Raw genomic sequence first — 21,975 nt, 5'->3', positions numbered from 1 at the left:
TATATATACCACTTTGGCTTTAGGGGTTTTATTGAATGCTCTAAATATGGCAATTTCCGCCACAATAGTTTTACCCGAACCGGTTGGAGCACCCAGCAGAACATTGTTGTCGGTATGATAGAGACAATGGAAGATTTGTGTTGTATGGGATTGAAATGAGAGAAAGGGTATAGTGATTCGTAGAGAGGATTTTTTAGACAAGTAACGGGTATAGGATGTAAAGGTAATAGTTCCGTTAGTGGTGGATGATGTTCGGGCAATACAAGATGTTTAAAGGTAAGTGGTATCCAGTTATTGCTACCCAGCCATATATCACTAGCTACACGTATATAGTATTGGGGTGGTAAAGGTTCCTTAAGCGGTATGGTCATCACAAGTTGTTGCGGTTTACCACTAAACACAAATTTGCGTGTAGCCTGTGACGTAAAGAACTCTTTTTAGAAAATATATTTTAAATGGTTTAAAGATTTCCACTTACCTGAAACAATTCTGAATGATAAATAAAATTAGTTTCGGGATCCTCAATCCACAGCCAAAAACTTTCACTCACTTTACCATGCACACGATCATTCCAATTGAAATTTGGCCATATATCTATTTTAATTCTCAACACTGTACGTGTAATGGGTTGTAAAGTGGCCTCAATTTCCAACATGGGCAATTCTTTAGCTGCTCTCAATACATTCTCAGCGCGTAACGAGCATTTCGTAAAATTTCTTTTAATTCATTTTGTTCCATTTCTCTTAGTGTATATAAACTAATGCCTCTACTTTCAAGTTTATCTATAGTTTCAGCATTAATATTACCAAATTGTCGCATAGGAGTTTCAAAGTCCCACTGTTGACGTTCAAACATTTTACAAATTTGCAACATACGACCCGATAGTATAGCATTATTATTGCGTAGTACTATGGAAAATAAGGCTCTGGCTATACGGGCTATATTTTGTACAATATAAGACATGTCGGAGACCAGAGAGAAGGATTTGACATAGCCATGGGAGAGGAAAGTTTGCATTAAAATATTAACTTTACCGCAAACATTCTCAGCTCCGCCAAAAGCTTTAACTTTACAATAATTGTGACGCAATTCATCCAATTCCTCCAGTTCATCATCCCGTACTTTTAGCTGTTGGAATTCTTGTGCCTGTGAAATCATGGCAAAGATTTCCGATTCATTCATAAAAGGCTTAAGTAAATCATTGAATATTTCCACAGTATCGTATTTTATATAGAAATGAGAAGCAGTTCTACCCAAATCGGTAACATTGAAATCCAAAGTTCTCTGATTGAAACGTATCATACGAGCCTTGTCCAGACTCATGGCAGCACCCACTATTAAAGCTTGTCTTTTCGCCTCCAATTGAGGATCTTGCAATACCTCGGCATATTCTATGCCATAAACATGAGGATTTATGCGCATGCGTACAAATAGATAAGTATAACTAAGCCATTCGACTGCCTCTTCAACATTGGAAATGGTGCCCAAAGCAATTTCAGCATTAAGATTATCCGCCAAAAATTGTACAAAATTAGATTCAATAGGAAATTGATTGGTGAGTAGGGAGAGATAGTGATTCAGTTTATCGTAGGTGGTTATAATAGTACCCACCCCACTTTTGTCGAATTGAGGACGACCAGCACGACCGAAAATTTGTAAAACATCCAATATGCCCAAATCAACAAATGAACCATGTTTGGAATCATAAATATCAGTACCTTGAAAAACAAAAGAATAATATTTTTAAAAGAAAACTTAAATATAAATTAATGTTGCTCTTACCCTTTATGATAACAGCATGAGCAGGCAAATTGACACCCCAAGCCAAGGTGGCGGTAAAACTAAAACTTTAACATGACCCTCGGAAAAGTATTTCTCCACCAGCTGCCTATCGGTTCTCAACATACCCGCATGATGCATAGCAAAACCAGCCGAAAACAATTCCACCAATTGTTTGTTTCTCGATTTTTGTATGGCCCTTAAGGCCAAACCATAATTACTATTATTGGTATCGGGTAAAAAGAGAGCACTGGTATTGTTCTGTTGAGCCAATTCTCTTAAAGTACTGGCCGTACGTACGGTAGCATTACGAGCATGTACAAACACCATGACCTGATGACCCAACTGTACTTGCTCTACACATTTCTGATAACAAACTTGATCCATATCGGCTAATTGTTGTAAAGGTTTTACAGATTTTACTCCTATAAAAACCGTGTCAAGTGGTACTGGTCTAAAGCGGGCATCAAAGTAGAAAAGACCTTTCATAGGATTGACTCTTAGGAAATTCGAAACATCTATGTAATTGGGCAGTGTAGCAGAGAGACCAACAATACGAATCATACTTTGAGAAGATTCTACCAGACGCAGAGTACGAGCTACTAGTGCCTCTACAACGGGACCACGTTCACCATGCAATAAATGTACTTCATCGATAATGAGTAGTTTCACTAAACTTATTAAGGCCACATCACCAGCACCTGAAAAAAGTTTTGGAAATTATTCGTAATTAATTACGTTTTCTTTTATTATACCCACCCTTTCTTGTCACCACATCCCATTTCTCTGGAGTAGTTACCAATATCTGTGTCTGTGTCATTTCCGCCTTTGACAACTGCATATCACCAGTCAGTTCTTTAACCACAATATTTAACTCCTTCAAACGTTTCGAAAAGTTATCCACCATTTCAGAGGCTAAGGCTTTCATGGGAGCAATATAGACAATTTTAAATTGATCACGATTTATCAGGCCATTCTCTAAATGTGAACGTATGGTATGTACAATAGTCAACATGGCCACATTAGTTTTACCCGCACCGGTAGGTGCACACACCAACATTTTCATTGCTATGATAGGCCACCGGATAGACCACAGATTGTATACGATTAAGTTGTTTACAATTTGCAAAAGCTATTTTGCCTATATCATCTAAATCGGCTATGTTAATGCGATTATTACCCACCGATAAAGGTGGTGGTTCAGTGGCAGGAATTTTCACCTCCTCATATTGTTTGCAATCTATACGTTCTGCTGTTTCCGGCAGAGATATACGATTACCGCCTATAAAACCAGCATGTTGTTTAGCTTCCAATTGACTATCGAAAACATAAGGATAACGTTGCGGAGCAGCAAGTGTAGAACGGAACTCTTTTAATTGTTGGTTGCATTTTAGAATAGGCTGATGTTGGGCATGTTCGAGTAGCTTACGCTGTTGTTGCAAGCGCAATTGCATGGGATTTATTACTTGGGCCACCTCATCTTCGTCTTTTTCATTGCGTCCTATCGACTGCATTAAACGCTGCATTTTTTTTCCTCTTTACGCTGTTGTTTAGTTAGCTCCTTCTCCAGGGCTGATTGCACCAGCACTTGATGCGCCACAGTTGGTCTGTGTTCTGTTGCGCCTGCTGCGCCATTTTTCATTTGTTTCTGTTGCAATTGTTTGCTGCGTTTAGAGCGTTTTTCTTTTTGTTCTAATTCTTGCAATTGGTTGCCAATTTTTGTGCGTTCATTTAAAACTTCCTGCACTAAATCGAAATGTTCAAAACCCAATAACTCTATAAGATCATTTTGTAATTCGTTATTGGACTTTTTGGAATTCAACAATTCTGTTAGGCTGTTTATCAAATGGGCATGTTCATCTTTTTGTGACATTTCTATAAATGTATCCACCACTTTGTGATATTTCGTTTTATTGCTAGAGGTGGCAGCTTCTTGGTTCCATTGCATGGAAAAACCCAAAGAAGTGGCATTTTTACTAATGGTAGTAGGAGCCAAATCTAAAAGATTACCTATTTCTTCCTCCGAAACTTGCTTAAATTTAACTTTTATATGATCTCCCCAAAGTTTTTGATTTTTCGATTTCTTGCCCATTCCTTTGTTCCATTCTTTTAAATCCTCCACTTCATAGTCTTCCATTAATTCTCTTATGGACCATACTGTCTGATGGATTATAGCTAATTTATTACCAAATATAGTGCCAAATATGGAACGTACACGCATGGTGGTGGCCACCATTATAACTTTTTGTTCCAACATCAGCCAGAAAAGAAAGAGGGCGGCATGTTCAACCACCTGTGGCTGTTCATCGTAACCCATGCATTCTTGTACCAGATTTCGTAATTTCTGAAAATGTATTTTTATCTGGTCTCTTCTATCGGCCGGCATATGCTGCAGCACTTCATGGATGGTCTGTTGTTCTTCTGTTTTTCTAAAATATTACAAAAATTATTCAAGTAACTTAGGTTATTCCCCTTGGATTAGCTTACATTTTGAGAAAAGTATTTCTCTCCTGTCTCAATTCATCCAATTCTTCTTTGTCATTTATCACTGGTAATTTGGCCTCCAAATCGGTATTGGCTCTTAAAGATCCACTGAAACGTGGTAAGTCCTTAAAACGTTCAGCCATTTTAGTGGCTTGATGTTAAAACACTTGCACTTTTATGAAATATATTTATTTTAATGAATTTATTTCGTTTTTCTGCTATATTTCCCATAAAAAGCTCAAAAAGCCGTATGAAATTTTGTTGAATTGATCAGCTGTTTAATTTCACAATATTCACAGTGAATTGATGACACCATATGCGTGGCAAAATGTCAGCTGTGTGAATACAGCGGTTGATTTGCCTTCATGTAATTTAAAAAGGTTGACGTTACATTTAAAATAATTTTTTAAAGTATAAAATAAAAAAAAAAATTGCTTATATCAAGTATAATGAAATTATCAAAATTATAATAAATTTAAGAAATTAAATCAATTCATAATAAAATGTTTAAAATTTTTTTTAGTCTTAAATGTAGTCGGAGGTTAAAAACACATAAGTTGCCAGGTTATCCAACGTTGGTGCAGAGAGAATTGTCCAATCATAATATACCCTTATACAGGAAGTTGTAGCCACACAGAAAGTTAATATGAAATGTATCCAATACATACATACATACATACATACATACATATAACCCCAAAATGGGATAAAGCAATTGTAATCCAATCAAAGATTGAATTGTGACCGAAATTAAGAGTTAAATCCTTTATAAAATTGGACTATAATCTATATTAAAATTTTGTTTCGACTGATTTTTCTGGGCTATATGTTGTATATTCATTTCCGCGGCAAATCGATTTTCTTAGACTATTACGATTCCGCAATAATTTTAAAAAAGTTATTATTTAACTAACTAAGATTTTCTTTTGTGCTATTTTAAAACAAATATTTTCAATATGTTTCCCAAATAAAAAGGTGTTAATTTTATCTAAAATTAGTTTAAACTTTATAATATAAAATTAATCACATAAAAAACAACTTCAAAGTAAACCTAATAATTTCCATAAAATCTCATTTGAATACCTGTTGCAGACACAATATTAAATATCCTTTTGTAAACACATTTATGAAAGTAAGAAAAAAGGATAAAAGAGCAACATGTGACTTAAATTTTTAATAAATGCATTTACATTCTTATAATACAAGTTCATGTTAAACGTAGAAATTTCGTTATCATTCATAAAGTCCAACCAACCAGATTTATGTACATTCATCTAAACTAGTAAGATACAAAATAATTGACCAATTCGTAATATTATGTAAAATATTTACATATAAATTTATAGAAGACAAAACAAATAATATTTAATACAATGACTTGGTGAAGTTGGGTAGAATTTTTGAATGCACTACAGAAGATAGATAGATAGATAGATAGATAGATAGATAGATAGATAGATAGATAGATAGATAGATAGATAGATAGATAGATAGATAGATAGATAGATAGATAGATAGATAGATAGATAGATAGATAGATAGATAGATAGATAGAGATAGATAAGATAGATAGATAGATATATAGATATATATAGATAGATAAATAGATAGATAGATAGATAGATAGATAGATAGATAGATAGATAGATAGATAAATAAATAGATAGATAGATAGATAGATAGATAGATAGATAGATAGATAGATAGATAGATAGATAGATAGATAGATACATAGATAGATAGATAGATAGATAGATAGATAGATAGATAGATAGATAGATAGATAGATAGATAGATAGATAGAAGATAGATAGATAGATAGATAGATAGATAGATAGATAGATAGATAGATAGATAGATAGATAGATAGATAGATAGATAGATAGATAGATAGATAGATAGATAGATAGATAGATAGATAGATAGATAGATAGATAGATAGATAGATAGATAGATAGATAGATAGATAGATAGATAGATAGATAGATAGATAGATAGATAGATAGATAGATAGATAGATAGATAGATAGATAGATAGATAGATAGATAGATAGATATATAGATATATAGATAGATAGATAGATAGATAGATAGATAGATAGATAGATAGATAGATAGAAAGATAGAGAGATAGATAGATAGATAGATAGATAGATAGATAGATAGATAGATAGATAGATAGATAGATAGATATAGATAGATAGATAGATAGATAGATAGATAGATAGATAGATAGATAGATAGATAGATAGATAGATAGATAGATAGATAGATAGATAGATAGATAGATAGATAGATAGATAGATAGATAGATAGATAGATAGATAGATAGATAGATAGATAGATAGATAGATAGATAGATAGATAGATAGATAGATAGATAGATAGATAGATAGAAAGATAGATAGATAGATAGATAGATAGATAGATAGATAGATAGATAGATAGATAGATAGATAGATAGATAGATAGATAGATAGATAGATAGATAAATAGATAGATAGATAGATAGATAGATAGATAGATAGATAGATAGATAGATAGATAGATAGATAGATAGATAGATAGATAGATAGATAGATAGATAGATAGATAGATAGATAGATAGATAGATAGATAGATAGAGATAGATAGATAGATAGATAGATAGATAGATAGATAGATAGATAGATAGATAGATAGATATAGCATTTAAGTTGTTGTCAAAAAAGTGATCTTCTTAGAGTGGGGTTATACGGGAGCAAGGGTAAATATAGGCATATTCTTATAAATATTGGTAGAGGGATTTACGTTTACAGTAAAGTTTATGAAGGGTTTATTAGTGAATTATTGAATTTCAAGTCATTTTCTGAAAAAGCTTTTGTATGCGGTTTAAGGTCAAACTAGGCCTGATCATTATCGTTGTGACAATTTATTTAGAGATATTAAAACTTTTAACATAATTATCAGCTTAAGACCAATATTCGGAGGGTACGGTTGCATAGGGGGCTAGGGTAAATAATGGACCTATTTTAAACATTTTTAATATATCTAATACTCTTCCACCATGTTAAGCCTTGTTGTTATTATAATAATTAAAAATGAGAAAAAAACGTAATATTTTTATGGATTTTTTCGGAATTTTGAATATATCACCGTTATTTGTGGACCGATTTTGTTGATTTTAAATTGTGACCTTCTCGAAAGCATGTCTGGGATCTGGGGTCTTCTGAAAACCGATTTCAACATAGATATGGACAGACAGATGGATAGACAGACGGACATGGCTAATAGACTATAAAAACTCGTTATATATGTATATAATATACGATCAGAAAATTATATTGTAGAAATTACAAACGGAATGACACCATGATGGAGGGTATAAAAATGTAAAGGGTGCAATACTATGTACTTGTATAAGTACATACAAACAAAAAAAGTAAGAAAAAACTTAAAATATTAAAAATTCTATGCAAGTGTTAATGATAGCAACACGTCATTTCTTTTCTCTTTTTAATGGACAAATTTTAATGCTTCAATAAATTCTTTGAACTTTTCTTCGTCGTCTTGATTGACACGGCAAAAAGGATTTCCAACAGAAGGATATAAAAAGCTGTTACGCTCATATGTTGGTCTTTCGGTTTGGAAATCTTAAAAGATAACATACGTTTTACTACGGAATCGGTGACTCTGATTTGGATTATATTCGTTGGTTTATTTTGAAATAAAAAGAAAACAAAATTGAGAAATTAATGAGTTTACAATTAAAGAAAAAATTTACAAAAGAACATAAAGTAAAGGATAAAATGTATTATAAAATGCAATTTCATATGTTTATATTGTGTAAGTTGAAAAAAAAAAAATTAAAAAAAATACAAAATTATAAAGTGTTTAATTAACATGGAAATTAATTAAAGTTATGATAGAAAAATTGCGTGTTGCTTTTTTTTAATAAAACTACATTTGAGAATAATTAATTTTTATTATTTATTTAAAATAAATAACTATTTAGACAATTTAGCGGCTTCCTTCCATACGATTTGCTCAATCCAATCTAAATATAATTGAATTCTTGTATAAACCGCTGGATGGCCCACATTACCGCAACCGCCATGCGAAAATGAAGTTATACCCAAAACCAAAAACAAACACTTATAATCGGGATGATCGACAAACAAGGGACCACCCGAGTCTCCCATACAAGTATCACGCTTATCTGTAAACGAACCCGCACACATTTGTGTTCGTTTGTTGACACCATATTTCAATTCTTCCGTCTGTTCCACTTTACTAATGCAGGTGTCATCGTCGAAACGATCCAATTTTACTTTTAGTAAATGTGGTGACATTTCGAGAGTGGTATCATTGGGTCTGCCCCAACCAGCGGCTAGATATTCTTGAAAATCCCGACCATCGACCAGGGGTAGACAGGCGGGCATTATATAGTCATTGAATTGGACTTCTTTCACAAGTTCCACCAGTGCTATGTCATTATATTTTCTTGTATGTCGGTGGTAAAGTATTGAGGATGAGTAATGATATTCTTAATTTCATAATCGATAGGTGAGGCATCATCGGTGGTGGTTGAATAATCCAATTCACCAAGACGTACCCAATTGGGAGGGCTGTTGATAGAGAAATAAAGAGCTGTTAAGTTAAGTTAATTTAATTATAGTCTAGTCTATAGTCTAGACAATAGTCTAGTCTATAGTCTAGTCTATAGTCTAGTATAAAGTCTAGTCTATAGTCTAATATAAAGTCTAGTCTATAGTCTAGTAGAGTCTATAGTCTACCCTATAGTATCTTCTATAGTATAATCTATAGTGTAGTCTATAGTCTAGTCTATAGTATCATCTATAGTATAATCTATAGTCTATAGTTTAATTTATAGTTTAGTCTATAGTCTAGTCTATAGTATAGTCTAGACTAGTCTAGTCTAGTCTATAGTATAGTCTAGACTAGTCTAGTCTAGTCAATAGTTTAGTCTATAGTCTAACCAATAGTCTAGTCTAAAGTATATTCTATAGTCTAGTATAAAGTGTAGTCTATAGTCTAGACTATAGTCTAGACTATAGTCTAGTCTATAGTCTAGTCCATAGTCTAGTCTATAGTCTAGTATATAGTCTAGTAGAGTCTATAGTCTAATCTATAGTCTAGTCTATAATCTAGTCTATAGTATCTTCTATAGTATAATCTATAGTATAGTCTATAGTTTAGTCTATAGTCTAGTCTATAGTCTAGTCTATAGTCTAGTCTATAGTCTAGTCTATAGTCTAGTTTATAGTCTAGTCTATAGTCTAGTCTATAGTCTAGTCTATAGTCTAGTCTATAGTCTAGTCTATAGTCTAGTCTATAGTCTAGTCTATAGTCTAGTCTATAGTCTAGTCTATAGTCTAATCTATAGTCTAGACTATACTCTTGTCCATAGTGTAGTTCAATAAAAAGTAACCATATAAGGACAAAGAGAAGAAGAGCCCATAATTGGTCTTAGGACCAAAAACACTCACCTATAAACAAAAAAGCAATGAGCTGCTGTCAACACATATTTGTTACTAATCAAAGTTCCACCGCATAAATAATTCACTGTGTCTTCATGTTTATAGAAAAGTAAAGCCATGAAGGGAAACTCTTGAGCCTCAGCCTTTTGGCCGCTAACAATCAGAGTCTTTTCGCAAGACTTGCGATAACGTTGAACCGATTTGCATTCTAAAATTAAAATAATTAACAAACAATATAGTATATAAAAATCATTCTTACTTACCCCTTACAGATCGTATGTCTTCATCCTTCTCTTGGGTATATTTCTCGGGTGGTTTCAAACAACAGACGTGGGTGCCTTTTTGATTTAAACTACAATACGGTTTATTGCGTATTAAATGAAAATTGTTTAAAACCCGTGGGCAATCTCGTATATGAACACATTCAGTATTTAAGGCGCATTCATTAGCTGTACGGGGAAAAAAAAAGAAATAAAGATTTAGTGAAATAAAGACTTGGTTCCTTAAACTTTTTTTTTGGGAAATCCATTTATTTGGAATTTCTCTTAAAAATGCGGAACAAATATTTAGGTATTTTTGTAACAACTGATAACTGAAAAATTGTAAACAAAAAAATCGTTGAACTCTTACCATTTGTAAAAAAGCTGTGTTTGGTGATTAAAGTACCAAATATTAACAATATTATAGACGTTTTAAACATTTTAAATTGTTCCTAATGTATTTTTTTTTTATTGTTTTAATGACTTGTTTGCAGCGAAATCTTTTTGAATACTGAATTAAAACAATCAGTGTTCCGCTTGAGATCCACTTTAATGCTCACATGCACGAGTATTACTATATTCTTGTATGTTTTGTTGTTCTTAATTTTAGCTGATAAGCTTAAATATAAGAGCTTTTTCATAGATCGTTCTGATGATTAGCTGTGGGAAAGAATCACTCAAAATGATCTTGTGTTATTAAATAAATAGGTTGGTCGGTTGACTACCTTTTAGCTGAGTATCTCTTTTATTGAATTGTTTATAAGTCTCACTTGAAAGATAGATTTCTCTTGTTTAAGCGGGGATTTTTTTCTAAATCGCCGTAAGTTAATATAAACAAAAAAAAAATATTACTATATATGGCTATGCCGAATCCTATATACCCTTCAACAGATAAAATTGAAGACAGCGAAACACTAATACATACATATGTAAATGCTTTTTCCAAAATCTTGATTTTGGATAAATCAAATTTTCGGACCCGGTCTATTTTAATGGTATAAATTCAAATTTGAAAATTTTCCAATTAAGTCGTAAGTTGTAGGCAATAAGAACTGACAGTACTGCCATTGGGACATTTCGGGATTATTGTTGAACGGTCAAACTGGATCAATCGGCACGATCAGTGCTATAGCTAGCTTTGAATTTCGAATATCCAAATGCATATGTGAGCATTTAGTCACTGATTTGTGGTCCCAGATAAGTATGATATTGTTATAGAATTTAATTTTATCAATTAACTTTGTCCAGTTACATTTGTATTTCGGAATCTCAAGAAAGTTAGATTTCATAATTGTCGATATGGATCGAAAGATTGTCATACTTTTCTGATCCATAACATATCATTGTTCTGAAAATACTACTTAGCAACATTATTTAGTCTCTAGTCAAACTATTAATTATCAGATATCCGTGTTTCTTTCGGATTCTGACAAGAAATCGGCCGATGGTCTTACCATAATATATCTTCTGTAGAACTTCTTAAGAGTTAACATAATGTTTGCGTTATGCAGATCAAAGTAATTAGTTTATCTTCTGTAAGTTAAGTCCCTTTTTGAGAAATGGAGGTATGGAACTCCCTTAATATTATTAAGGAAGCGGCTACATATTATCTATTTGGAAATTTCAAGGCTAGGAGCCACTGAGGAGTCGTGTATCTCAGAAACTACAACATCTATAGTTTTCAAATTTATCTTTGACATCGATATGAACATTTGGGGACAAAAAGGGCGGCCTAGGTACAGTAAGAACATTTTAAATTAGAAAATCTTAGAAAATATAACAGCTACAGTCTTTAAATTTGTTCGGAGTATATTTGAAACAATAATGGTCGGTCTTGCAATAGGGGGCTTGGCACTCTCCATGAGAATCTTTATCTATATATATAAAAATGAATGTTTGTTTGTTTGGACTTTATAGACTGCTAAACGGCTCGACCGATTTTTCTGAAATCTTCTCAGTGTCTTCCTCTATATCGTGCCACGCCTACATACAAAACAAGTATTAAAAGTAGCATATCTCAGAAACTACAACAGCTAGAGTTCTAAAATTTTATGGATGGACAACTTTGACATACATATAAACATATGGGGACTAGCTATATAGTGGGCGTGGCACCTCCCATAAAATCTTTAGTTAATATATCTGAGAAAATATACAGTTAGAGTCTTTATTTTTTCGGAGCCATTTTTGTATCAATATGAATATCTAGGACAAATAATCGGCGGACTAGCATTAATGGGCGTGGTACCTCTCATATGAATTATATGTAATCGTTTATCGGGGAAACTATTAGGATCTCCAATATAAATTAAATACTAAAATTCGTATTTTGCCCGAACAACTCTGACATCCATTTGAGCATTTGTTTCAAAAGTATAACACATACAAAATTTCATCGATTTTTTAAATGCGACCTATACCTCGGTTACCTATAAGGTTTACATGGTCGGGCGAAGGACGGACATGTCCTAATCGACTCAGAAAATTGTAATAAGTCGATTAGTATACTTTAAGCTGGGTGTAGGACTAATATTTTTGTGTGTTGCAAACATCAGCACAAACGTATAATACCTCCCCACTTCAAGTGGTGTAGGTGATATAGGAACCTAATCAATCATTAACTATTTATGTTTAGATTTTAAAATATACAAAAATGCACAATTTTATCTATTTCTATTTATCTATTTCAGGCATATTTTTAATGCAATTTTTAAGCGTCTCTGCCATACCCTGTGATTCCTGTGGCAATGAATGCGCCAATGCTTGTGGCACTAAACACTTCAGGTAAACATTTCGTTTAAAAGCAAAATTGATAAATTACTAATTATAATTAATATTTAACTTATAGAACCTGTTGTTTTAATTATTTACGCAAACGTACCGATCCAAATGCCATGAAAATGATCACGAATAAACGTTTAATCGATTTTATAATGTTGCAAGGACGTGCTATGTTCACACAAAATGAATTGAGTAATGAGAGAAAACAACAACAACAACAGCAACAAAAACAACAACAACAACAGTATGAGCATTTACATGAACAACAAAAATTATTAATACCACGATCAGCATTTCCCTTCAATGATGAAGAACGTCATAATGGCACCTTTATATTGGAAGATTTACAGGCCTATTATGATTAAAGGAAATTTATAAACTATTTGCAAATAAACTTAGCGATCAGAATGATAATAATGACTATGAAAATATTGCTGATGATGACGTTGATGATAATAGTGCTGTTGACGACAATTATAATATGACACTGATGTTGAAAATGATTTTAATAATGATTAACTATTATAGATTTTGTACAAATATTTTATTAGAGTAACAAAGAAATGTATGTTTGAAATATTAATTTTCTCTCTTTTTTTCTACATTCAAATAATGCGGTTTTATTTGGGATTTGAATGAAACCTGGAACTATATTATAACGAATTTTATAATAACAAATGTTTGTCTTATTATCGAAATATTTTAGTGATTTATTAATGAATCAATAAAATTCACAAGGCTTTGTCCTTTTTCCAATGACAAAATCTTGTCAATTGTCTATGGAATTGAGACTATAGTTCAGACTTAAACAAATGTTCAGACCAGATCATATAAAATAGTCCAGATTAGTAGATTATACAATAGTTTAGATCATAGACTATTCTTTAATATGGACTTTATTTATTATAGTCCAGACTATAGACTATATTATAGTCCAGACTATAGAATAGACTAATCTACAGTCCACACTACAGACTAAGCTCTGCTTCAGACAATAGACTAGATTAAAATATAGACTATAGACTGGATTGTAGTTAAGACTTTTCACTAGTCTATAGTCCCAGACTATAGACTAGACTATAGTCCAAACTTTAGCTATATTTTAGACTAAAGACTCTTCTGGTACAGGCTATAGACTAAATTGTAGACCAATTTACAGACTATAGACACGACTATAGTCCAGACTACAGACTGGATTATAGTCCATATTAATCTATTATCTAACTATAGTCCGCACTATAGACCAGGCAATAGATTAAATTTCAAACTATATACTATACTATAGTCCAGACTGAAGACTAAATTGTACACCAGACTATAAAGTAGAATATAATCCACTCTATAGAATAGGCTTTAATCCAGATTATTAGCTAGACTGTAGCTAAATATAGACTAAACTCCGCTCCAGATTATAGACTAGATTAAAGTCCAGTTAGTTATATATTTTAAATTTATGCACAATTGGCTAAATTTTACCATTTGTATATTTTGTGAATAGAATACCAAGAATAGGCAGATAAATATTTTCTGATTTTTGACTTTAAAAATAAATCTTTAATCTCTGTCATATCTACTCTCTTTCTAGAGATATACATACATATATCCAGGTATTGTGTTTTGATTTAGTTATGCTGAATTTTGTAGAAAAAAAAATAGTTTTAAGTCAATTATGAACGTTTAAAACAATGTCTAGAATCAATTACAAAAATCAGCTGGGGCTAGGTGAAATAATAGACCAATTTCAGAATAGGCTTTCCCCTTGTGCCAAATGAACACGTTTAGTCTAAATTTCGTCGAAATAAGTGATTGGAAAATTGCACTATGTTCTTCAGAAAGTCATTCTGAGTCGATCGTATAACTTTGAGGTTAGTGGTAGGACCAATATTTTTGTATGTTCTAAACATGATTACAAACGCATAATACGATCACCACTATGTTGGTGTAAGGAGGGCTGAATACCCGCCTCACAGTATTCTTTGCGGACCCGAACAAAACAAAAAAAAAAAAAAAATATAGAAAACGTTAAAAATCCGTAGCTGAGGGGTCTTCAAGAAACTTCAGCTTTTAGACACAGGATAAGGTTCCGTCTCTGAATTCACAAATTATAACAACACTGTTACAATGGTGAAGGAGATGAACGGTCACCAAAAAAGGCTATCTGGAAAGTTGCAAAAGTTGCTCTAAAAGATCACATTGAGACAAGCTGAAGGACACTGTGATGTGTTTATCTGTCTCTTCTTCTTAAATCTTTTCTGAAGTCAAAGAGTATCTGAAATCCGAAGAGTTGAAACACTGGGAATAAGAGACCCCTGTCTTCGAATATATACTGTCAAAGTTAACCCATAGGACTTTAAAAGATCACTAAAAATCCTGCAAATAGGGGTCAGTCCATCTATTAAAGAGCTGACGTCGTCAGCCAAATACCGACTTCTGAAAGAAGAAAATACCCATCATTTTATACTAAATATTGCGAAGAAATATTCCGTGACGATTCTATGCTATGTTGTTTTTGTAACGGTTCGATTATGAACTGTTAGTTCCTTCCTGTGCAAAAAAACGTTTGTTGGTTACAGCTGTTCTTGAGTTGATAATCTTTGGCCGAGTACGATTCTTTAATTCCGTATCGAAAATCAACCCATAGAGAGCGAGTTCGTCGGGGGTGTGATGATCATGAGGTTATAGAAAAGAGGGCCTTCAGGGATTTCTTTAAAATTGGCATTGAAAGGAATGTTACAATTAACCGTGATAAGAACAGCGATATATCAAACGTGTGCAGAGCATTATAAGACAATCAAACCCTTGGAAGTGGAAAGGACTAGGAAATACCAAAGGTAGTGTTCACAGTATCATTAGCCACGACAGGAAACCAGGAGTTGTCAAAGCCTAAGAGCGAGAAAGTGATCACCAACACGTATTAAGGTCATCGAAATAAAGCTTCAACTGAACGAGACCGCAACCAACAAAGGCTGTGTCCACAGCATCATTATCCACTACAGGAAACCAGGAGCCTAAGAGAGAGGATGTGATCACAAACTCGCATCAACTTGGAGGGCCTTGATTAAGGTCATTCAAATAAAGCTTCAAGTAAAGCTTCAAGTTTGATTGCTTAAGTAAACTAAGGTAAGTTACATATTGCTTTAATCCAAGAATTTTGGACGTTTGAAAGAAAGTTTTCTGGAGTGAATCTAGTAAACATCCAACTTTTTTACTGCGATACAGGTTCTCGTCCGATATCATGGCTTTTTACATCGGATGCAACAGTAATGATCTTACAGGATCTTATAAATGAGATTCAGCGTCGGAAAATATCGGAAAAGCACTATTTTTCAGTTAATCTGCACATAGGGTTCGACCCACCGGACAACTAGACTTTGATATAAAATTTAAAATCCTAAAACGTTTATAAATTAGTTGCTACCAATAAAATCTTTAACTAAAATTTGATTTTGTATCAATTGCTTTGTGTTCTTTATTATTTCTTTTCTTTTTTTTTTTGGATTTTTTATAATTTGCAACTTTTTGTTGTTTTTTTGCTAGATTTTTATAAGTATAGTTAACATTTAAAAAAATTTATTTTTTTTGTACATTTTTTGTGATTTTTTTTCTTTACCATTCTTAAACGCTTAAAGAGTTTTACCATAAAACACAGCTTAAGATCACTTCGTTGAATCCATAGGAAATTGTTTCTCTTGTTTTTTTACAAACTAAAAACTACTTAAAATTAACTTTAAATAAATATATATACCAAAATCATTAAGTCCTTTTAACGCGCCAAAATTGTCATTAATGTCATTAATTTTAAGAAAACACAAAAAGGAAAAAAAAACAAAATAAATTTCATATCAGAATTTTCAAAAATCTACGCTGCCGATTCACTAATTTCAGTGGTAGCTTGTGTTCGGGAATCAGAAGCTGTATCATCTTTGCCACAAGCCAAACAGGGTATTTTCTCTTTTAAGACTTGTTTGTATTTGGGATGACTAAAAAAGATATTATAAAGACCATAAAGAAAAAAGGTATAAATATTATTTTGAGCACAACTCACCTCAAACCGTAGACAATGGGATTGCAGACTGAATTGGCTTTGGCAAACACCGAACCACAGATGGTGCTGAGCGGTGACAAGGCCATCGATTCAAATATGCCGGCATAGTTTATAAATCGTATATGGTGTCCAGGCCAGAAACCATAATGATATTGTAACAAGTGCCACTTTAGCCAGTTTTATTTCCACCGATTTACCCTTATCCGCCTCGCTGTTGCGCAGCGATGCAACATTCATTTTTTTCGCCTGTTCACGCATCGCCTGCTCATGTACTCGGACAGCCTGTCAGAGTGGGGTGAAGATTTTAAAATAAATTTGCTTTAAAAATGATCTGTTTAAGTATGTAAAGGTATTTTGATATTTTGTTGAATGATTTTTTTTGTAGATTTTATTAAGAGCGTTATACATGCCTTGCATCTGATAAGTGTGTAATGGATTTTCGAAAAAGTAGTGTTTTAAGTTAATTAAGGAATTTTAAAAAGTTGTTAAAAGAAAATTAAGCAAATTGTATTTTTAAGACGCTTATGATATTGAAAATACATAGGAGTACAAAGTAGAAAGGACACTTTTTTTTAAATGAGCAATGCGGAAGTCTTGGTATTTATACCCTACACCACAGTGGTGCGTTCGTCAGTTTGGTTATAACGGCTAAAAATATTGGTCCTGTTCCACCTTAAAGTACAAACATCTGCTCAGAATCCCTTTCAGATTCGATTCGAAGCTATGTCCGTCTGTCTACGTATCCCCTCGGTGGCATGTTACCTTGGTGAAATCTCCACCTTGGTGTTGCAATATCCCGGGAAAAAAGAGGTGCTATCAATACCTCTAGTCTGCCGGGACTATAAACTGGTGATGATTAAATGTATCCTTGGCCTTTCCTTGGAATGATTTGATATGGGGTCTAACCAGAGTACCATATAATACTGGTGGCCTGTTGCACGCGACTTATAGTTGAGGTCCACCACTCAACTTGCCGGGGCAATATTGGGCTCGAATTGAATTTGGGAATTTCTACATCCTTTGTCACATTATCTGACATACTGAGGGATCCTGATTTATTGGCTGGATATTTTGGACTACCAAATACGTCTCTAGGTGTGTTGTGGTGGTTGCACGGGCTTTAAGAGGTTTAAGGAATGCACTGGAATGGGTCATAAGTTGATGGGGATTGCATTTTAAATAATGCAATCTTTCATGACATCATAAGGGTGGTCACCTTCCGGTATACCGGAAGATTGATTTCACATGATGTTCGGGTAGTCGCCCCTTCTATTGACTTTAAACCAGTGATTGCTTTTTCCTTGTCGGGGTTTGCATTGGGATTGATCTCATGCTGCCTGTCATTCCGCAACGGGGCTACTAAGGCAAGAGATTAGACAGCTCGAGTTCTTCAGCAAAGTGCTTGTACATGGACCGGCTCAGCCATGTACAAAAGGATGAAAAAGACCACCATGAAACAAGGCCGCCAAGGCAGGTGTTCACGTAAAGCACTCTGTGTGTCCATATAAACATTATGTGCACGGTACAGGTCGAAATTTTCAAGATAATTTGATGAAATTTTGACACACAATCTTCCCTTGACCCAAGGAAGACGATTGTTGAAAATCGGTCCATTATTTCACCTAGCTTCCATTTAAATGTAATCCCCGAATAGAGTTTTTGAACTCATACTTATGTTACATGTTCTAGAATTATATAAGACTAAATGATACTAACGATTTTCGTAATGATCAGGCCATATATGACCCTAGCGCCTTTAGAAAATAATCTTACTTATTTTAGAAGTTTTCTTGCTACTTCTGCACCTTTTAGTTTCCCGGGAAATTGGAATTAGTTTGGAATTCAAGAACTTCGATGCAAGATTGAGTGATGAAAGACCTATACGATACATTTTATAATAAATGACAGAAATCTTTCGTGTTCATTTTACAATCTGTGGTTAAAAACTGCCCTATTCCTACTCAATTTATCAAATCCCTAACCTTCTTTCCAACTTCCCTCCTTATCTCCTACTTGTAAATATAGGGTGGTTGGAGCAGTGTCGAGTATCTGAATGACTAGTTAGTAGATTAGACGAAAACTTTAGATGTCAACATACAGATCGGTTGTTCCTCTATTTAAACATATATTCAAATATTATATTTGTCCATTATTTGTTATGTCATCTGAAAGTACAAACTCTCGATTTTAAAATAAAGTTTTAACTTCTGTTAGATCTTGAACTTTCAGATGATTAACTAATTTTATTAAAGAAACACTATAACGTCACTTTTTTTTATTGATTCTTTAGTAATCGCTAATTTTTCGCAAAATATTGCAAGTGAACGCTTAAAAGGTGCATTTTTGAAATATGTTTTTTCCGAAATACTCTAAAAATGATAAAATTTCAACTTAATTACCTTCATAATATGATAATACGAAAAGATAATCGTCATCAATGGTGTAAAATACACCCACACAGAATAGACAATAATATACGAACGATTATACCAATCTTTGGCAAAATAATCTGTACCACATGCTGTCATATTACCCTCGGGTACATAACGATTCCAACCGACCATAGGGAAAATAGCCCATATCAGACAAACACTCCAAATAAACATCAAACGTATAACGGCCGCTGTTATAGTCAAAGGTTTACGCGCTAAACCCTTAACAATAACACAATAACGATCGTAAGCAATCAAAGTCATTGACCAAATCGAAACACAACCGAAGAGCGAACCAAATAAACCGTACAGTTCGCACCAGAATGGGCCCATAATCCAGGTGCCATAGAACCATTGAGCACGACGGGCGGGAACATGGTGAACATCATCATGAAATCGGAAAATGCCAAATTCACTACAAACATATTGGAGGGGGTACGCAACGATTTGGCGGATGTAAAAATATAGATGACAATAAAATTGCCACTCAACGACATAATGCCCAGGACGGTGATGATGAAACCGATTATGCCAAACCATATAGGTTCCATGGGTGGCCATTGATACCAGTAGGGATCCACCATATGTATAATATCAGCCGGTACACTTTCGGCCAAACTAACATTACGGCCACCACGTAGGTAAGCGAACGAGGGAGGATTGAATGTAGCCATTTTGTAGATTTAATTGGAACCGTTAGCAGTTGAAGGTTTTGGAATAATAAAACTGTACGTTGAGTCCTTTGAGTTTATATTGTTCCCATAATTTGAGCTTTAATATTTTGTTAATTGCTACACTTTCGTTTGAAATTTTGAACTGTTTTCCTTCGAATATTATTTTTTACCGCTATTCCTTTCCGTTCGTTAATAAACCGACAGAAAGCCGTCAAACTGTTATGTTTGATTTGTAAGAAATATTCCTTTTATATACAAAATTTTGTGTTAAGTATTTGTTCAAGTTTCTACTAATTATTTTAATCCAATTAGAAAGACAGTTAAAATTTAAACATGTTTTACAATTGTTTTTCTATTGTTTTATCGGTGGTTAATTTAGGAAAACAAGTGTGTGGGATTATGACTAAAAGTTTAAGAAATTTTAAATTATATACGTAAATACACTTGAAAGAAATTGTTAAGGTTGCTGCTTAGGTCTGTTAAGGACTAGTTTTGCGCTCAATTCTAAGCTTAGAAGTGAGAAAGAAGCTTTTAATAGACTAGACTATTGACCAGACAATAGACTAGACTATAAACTAAACTATAGTCATCAACAAAAGCTTGATGAAGTCCACAGGGGTACCCTCTAGAGAGGGGTAGTTAGAAGGTTGACAACTTCGTATATCCTTAGTCACCAAACCTGATAAAATAAAAAAATACAAATGAAAAGCCGAGATTATGGCTGGAAGGCAGGAGACAATTATAGAATGTAGGGATATCGATAAGATCTCAACAAGGAGGAGATTATGAATGCCTTTTTTCTCAACTAGGCGTATCCGAAATGGAATTAGATGATATTAAGAGCTTGAGGAAAGCCTATGGTGGCATTCAGACGGCAACAATAACCCTTCCATCGGAAATATCCGACCAAGTCCTACAAATTGGAAAGGTGAAGATAGGATGGGTCGTTTGTCGCATAAGAGAAAGGGTGAACATACGACAATGCTATAAATGCTTGGAGTATGGACACATAGCCAAGTATTATAAAAACCCGCAAGACAGATCTAAACTGTGTAGAAGGTGCGGAATAAGTGGCCACATAGCGAAGCATTGCACAAATGATCCAGAATGTATGCTCCGCAAACAAATGCAAAGGGGTGATACCAACCACACCGCAGGTAGCGTAAGATGTCCAGTTTTCAAGGAAGCACTGGAAAAAAGGCGCAGATGAGATTTATCCAACTTAATCTCAACCATTGTCTTGCGGCACAGGACCTGCTTTCGCAGACTATCTGCGAAACTGGTGTTGATGTCGCCATTATATGCGAACAACACAAAAACCAACAAACAAGTGTCTGGGCTAAGGATAAATCTAGTAAAGCAGCGATATGGACATGTGGAAAACGTGCGATTGAGAACACCCAAAAACAACTGGAGGAAGGATTTGTAAGAGCCAAAATAGGAAGCATCTACATATATAGCTGTTATGCCCCACCTAGCGCATCAATAGAAAATTTCGAACAAATGTTAGCTCGACTGAAAAGAGATGCGGAAACCCATAACCCGAAAATTATCGCCGGAGATTTTAATGCGTGGTCTACTGCAAGGGGAAGTAGATCAACTAACAACAGAGGTCGGATCATATTGGAAACTATAGACTATAGACTAGACTATAGACTAGACTATAGACTAGACTATAGACTAGACTATAGACTAGACTATAGACTAGACTATAGACTAGACTATAGACTAGACTATAGACTAGACTATAGACTAGACTATAGACTAGACTATAGACTAGACTATAGACTAGACTATAGACTAGACTATAGACTAGACTATAGACTAGACTATAGACTAAACTATAGACTAGACTATAGACTAGACTATAGACTAGACTATAGACTAGACTATAGACTAGACTATAGACTAGACTATAGACTAGACTATAGACTAGACTATAGACTAGACTATAGACTAGACTATAGACTAGACTATAGACTAGACTATAGACTAGACTATAGACTAGACTATAGACTAGACTATAGACTAGACTATAGA

At 33.7% G+C, this 21,975-nt stretch overlaps 3 protein-coding genes and 1 pseudogene across 3 annotated transcripts; 1 reads left to right on the top strand and 3 right to left on the bottom strand.

Annotated features, from left to right (window-relative positions):
* Positions 1-3: 3 nt before the first annotated feature.
* LOC119614232 (activating signal cointegrator 1 complex subunit 3-like) lies at positions 4-4,545 on the bottom strand (the record flags this gene model as incomplete). Its single annotated transcript, XM_037970365.1, is given in 10 exon segments — positions 4-143; positions 146-416; positions 479-691; positions 694-1,718; positions 1,783-1,839; positions 1,842-2,480; positions 2,539-2,837; positions 2,839-3,304; positions 3,307-4,208; positions 4,267-4,545. Coding segments are annotated over 10 exon segments (4,152 nt in total), but the record flags the coding sequence as incomplete, so codon positions are not given.
* Positions 4,546-7,885: 3,340 nt separating this feature from the next.
* Positions 7,886-13,376, top strand: LOC119614235 (trissin-like). The gene is made up of 3 exons (XM_037970367.1): positions 7,886-8,088; positions 12,694-12,787; positions 12,852-13,376. The coding sequence occupies exons 1-3, from the start codon at positions 7,998-8,000 to the stop codon at positions 13,147-13,149; spliced, it is 483 nt and encodes a 160-aa protein (XP_037826295.1). The 5' UTR covers positions 7,886-7,997; the 3' UTR covers positions 13,150-13,376.
* Positions 8,208-10,569, bottom strand: LOC119614234 (serine protease snake-like). The gene is given in 5 exon segments (XM_037970366.1): positions 8,208-8,765; positions 8,768-8,870; positions 9,753-9,951; positions 10,007-10,192; positions 10,374-10,569. Coding segments are annotated over 5 exon segments (1,074 nt in total). The 5' UTR covers positions 10,444-10,569; the 3' UTR covers positions 8,208-8,249.
* A 3,136-nt stretch (positions 13,377-16,512) lies between the features above and the next one.
* On the bottom strand, positions 16,513-20,146 carry LOC119614233 (annotated as a pseudogene).
* Positions 20,147-21,975: the final 1,829 nt, after the last annotated feature.

This window comes from Lucilia sericata, unplaced genomic scaffold (genome assembly GCF_015586225.1).
Source record: "Lucilia sericata isolate MDLA Ls3-8-SP2 unplaced genomic scaffold, ASM1558622v1 Contig002714F_arrow, whole genome shotgun sequence".
Taxonomy (NCBI): Eukaryota; Metazoa; Arthropoda; class Insecta; order Diptera; family Calliphoridae; genus Lucilia; species Lucilia sericata.
This window is presented reverse-complemented; position numbering and strand designations above follow the sequence as displayed.

Coding starts and splice junctions, on each gene's coding strand:
- LOC119614235 (XM_037970367.1), top strand. CDS start 7,998: ATGAGTTTACAATTAAAGAAAAAATTTACAAAAGAACATAAAGTAAAG. Junction 8,089..12,693: donor ATTTCATATGTTTATATTGT/GTAAGTTGAAAA, acceptor TATCTATTTCAG/GCATATTTTTAATGCAATTT. Junction 12,788..12,851: donor TGTGGCACTAAACACTTCAG/GTAAACATTTCG, acceptor TTTAACTTATAG/AACCTGTTGTTTTAATTATT.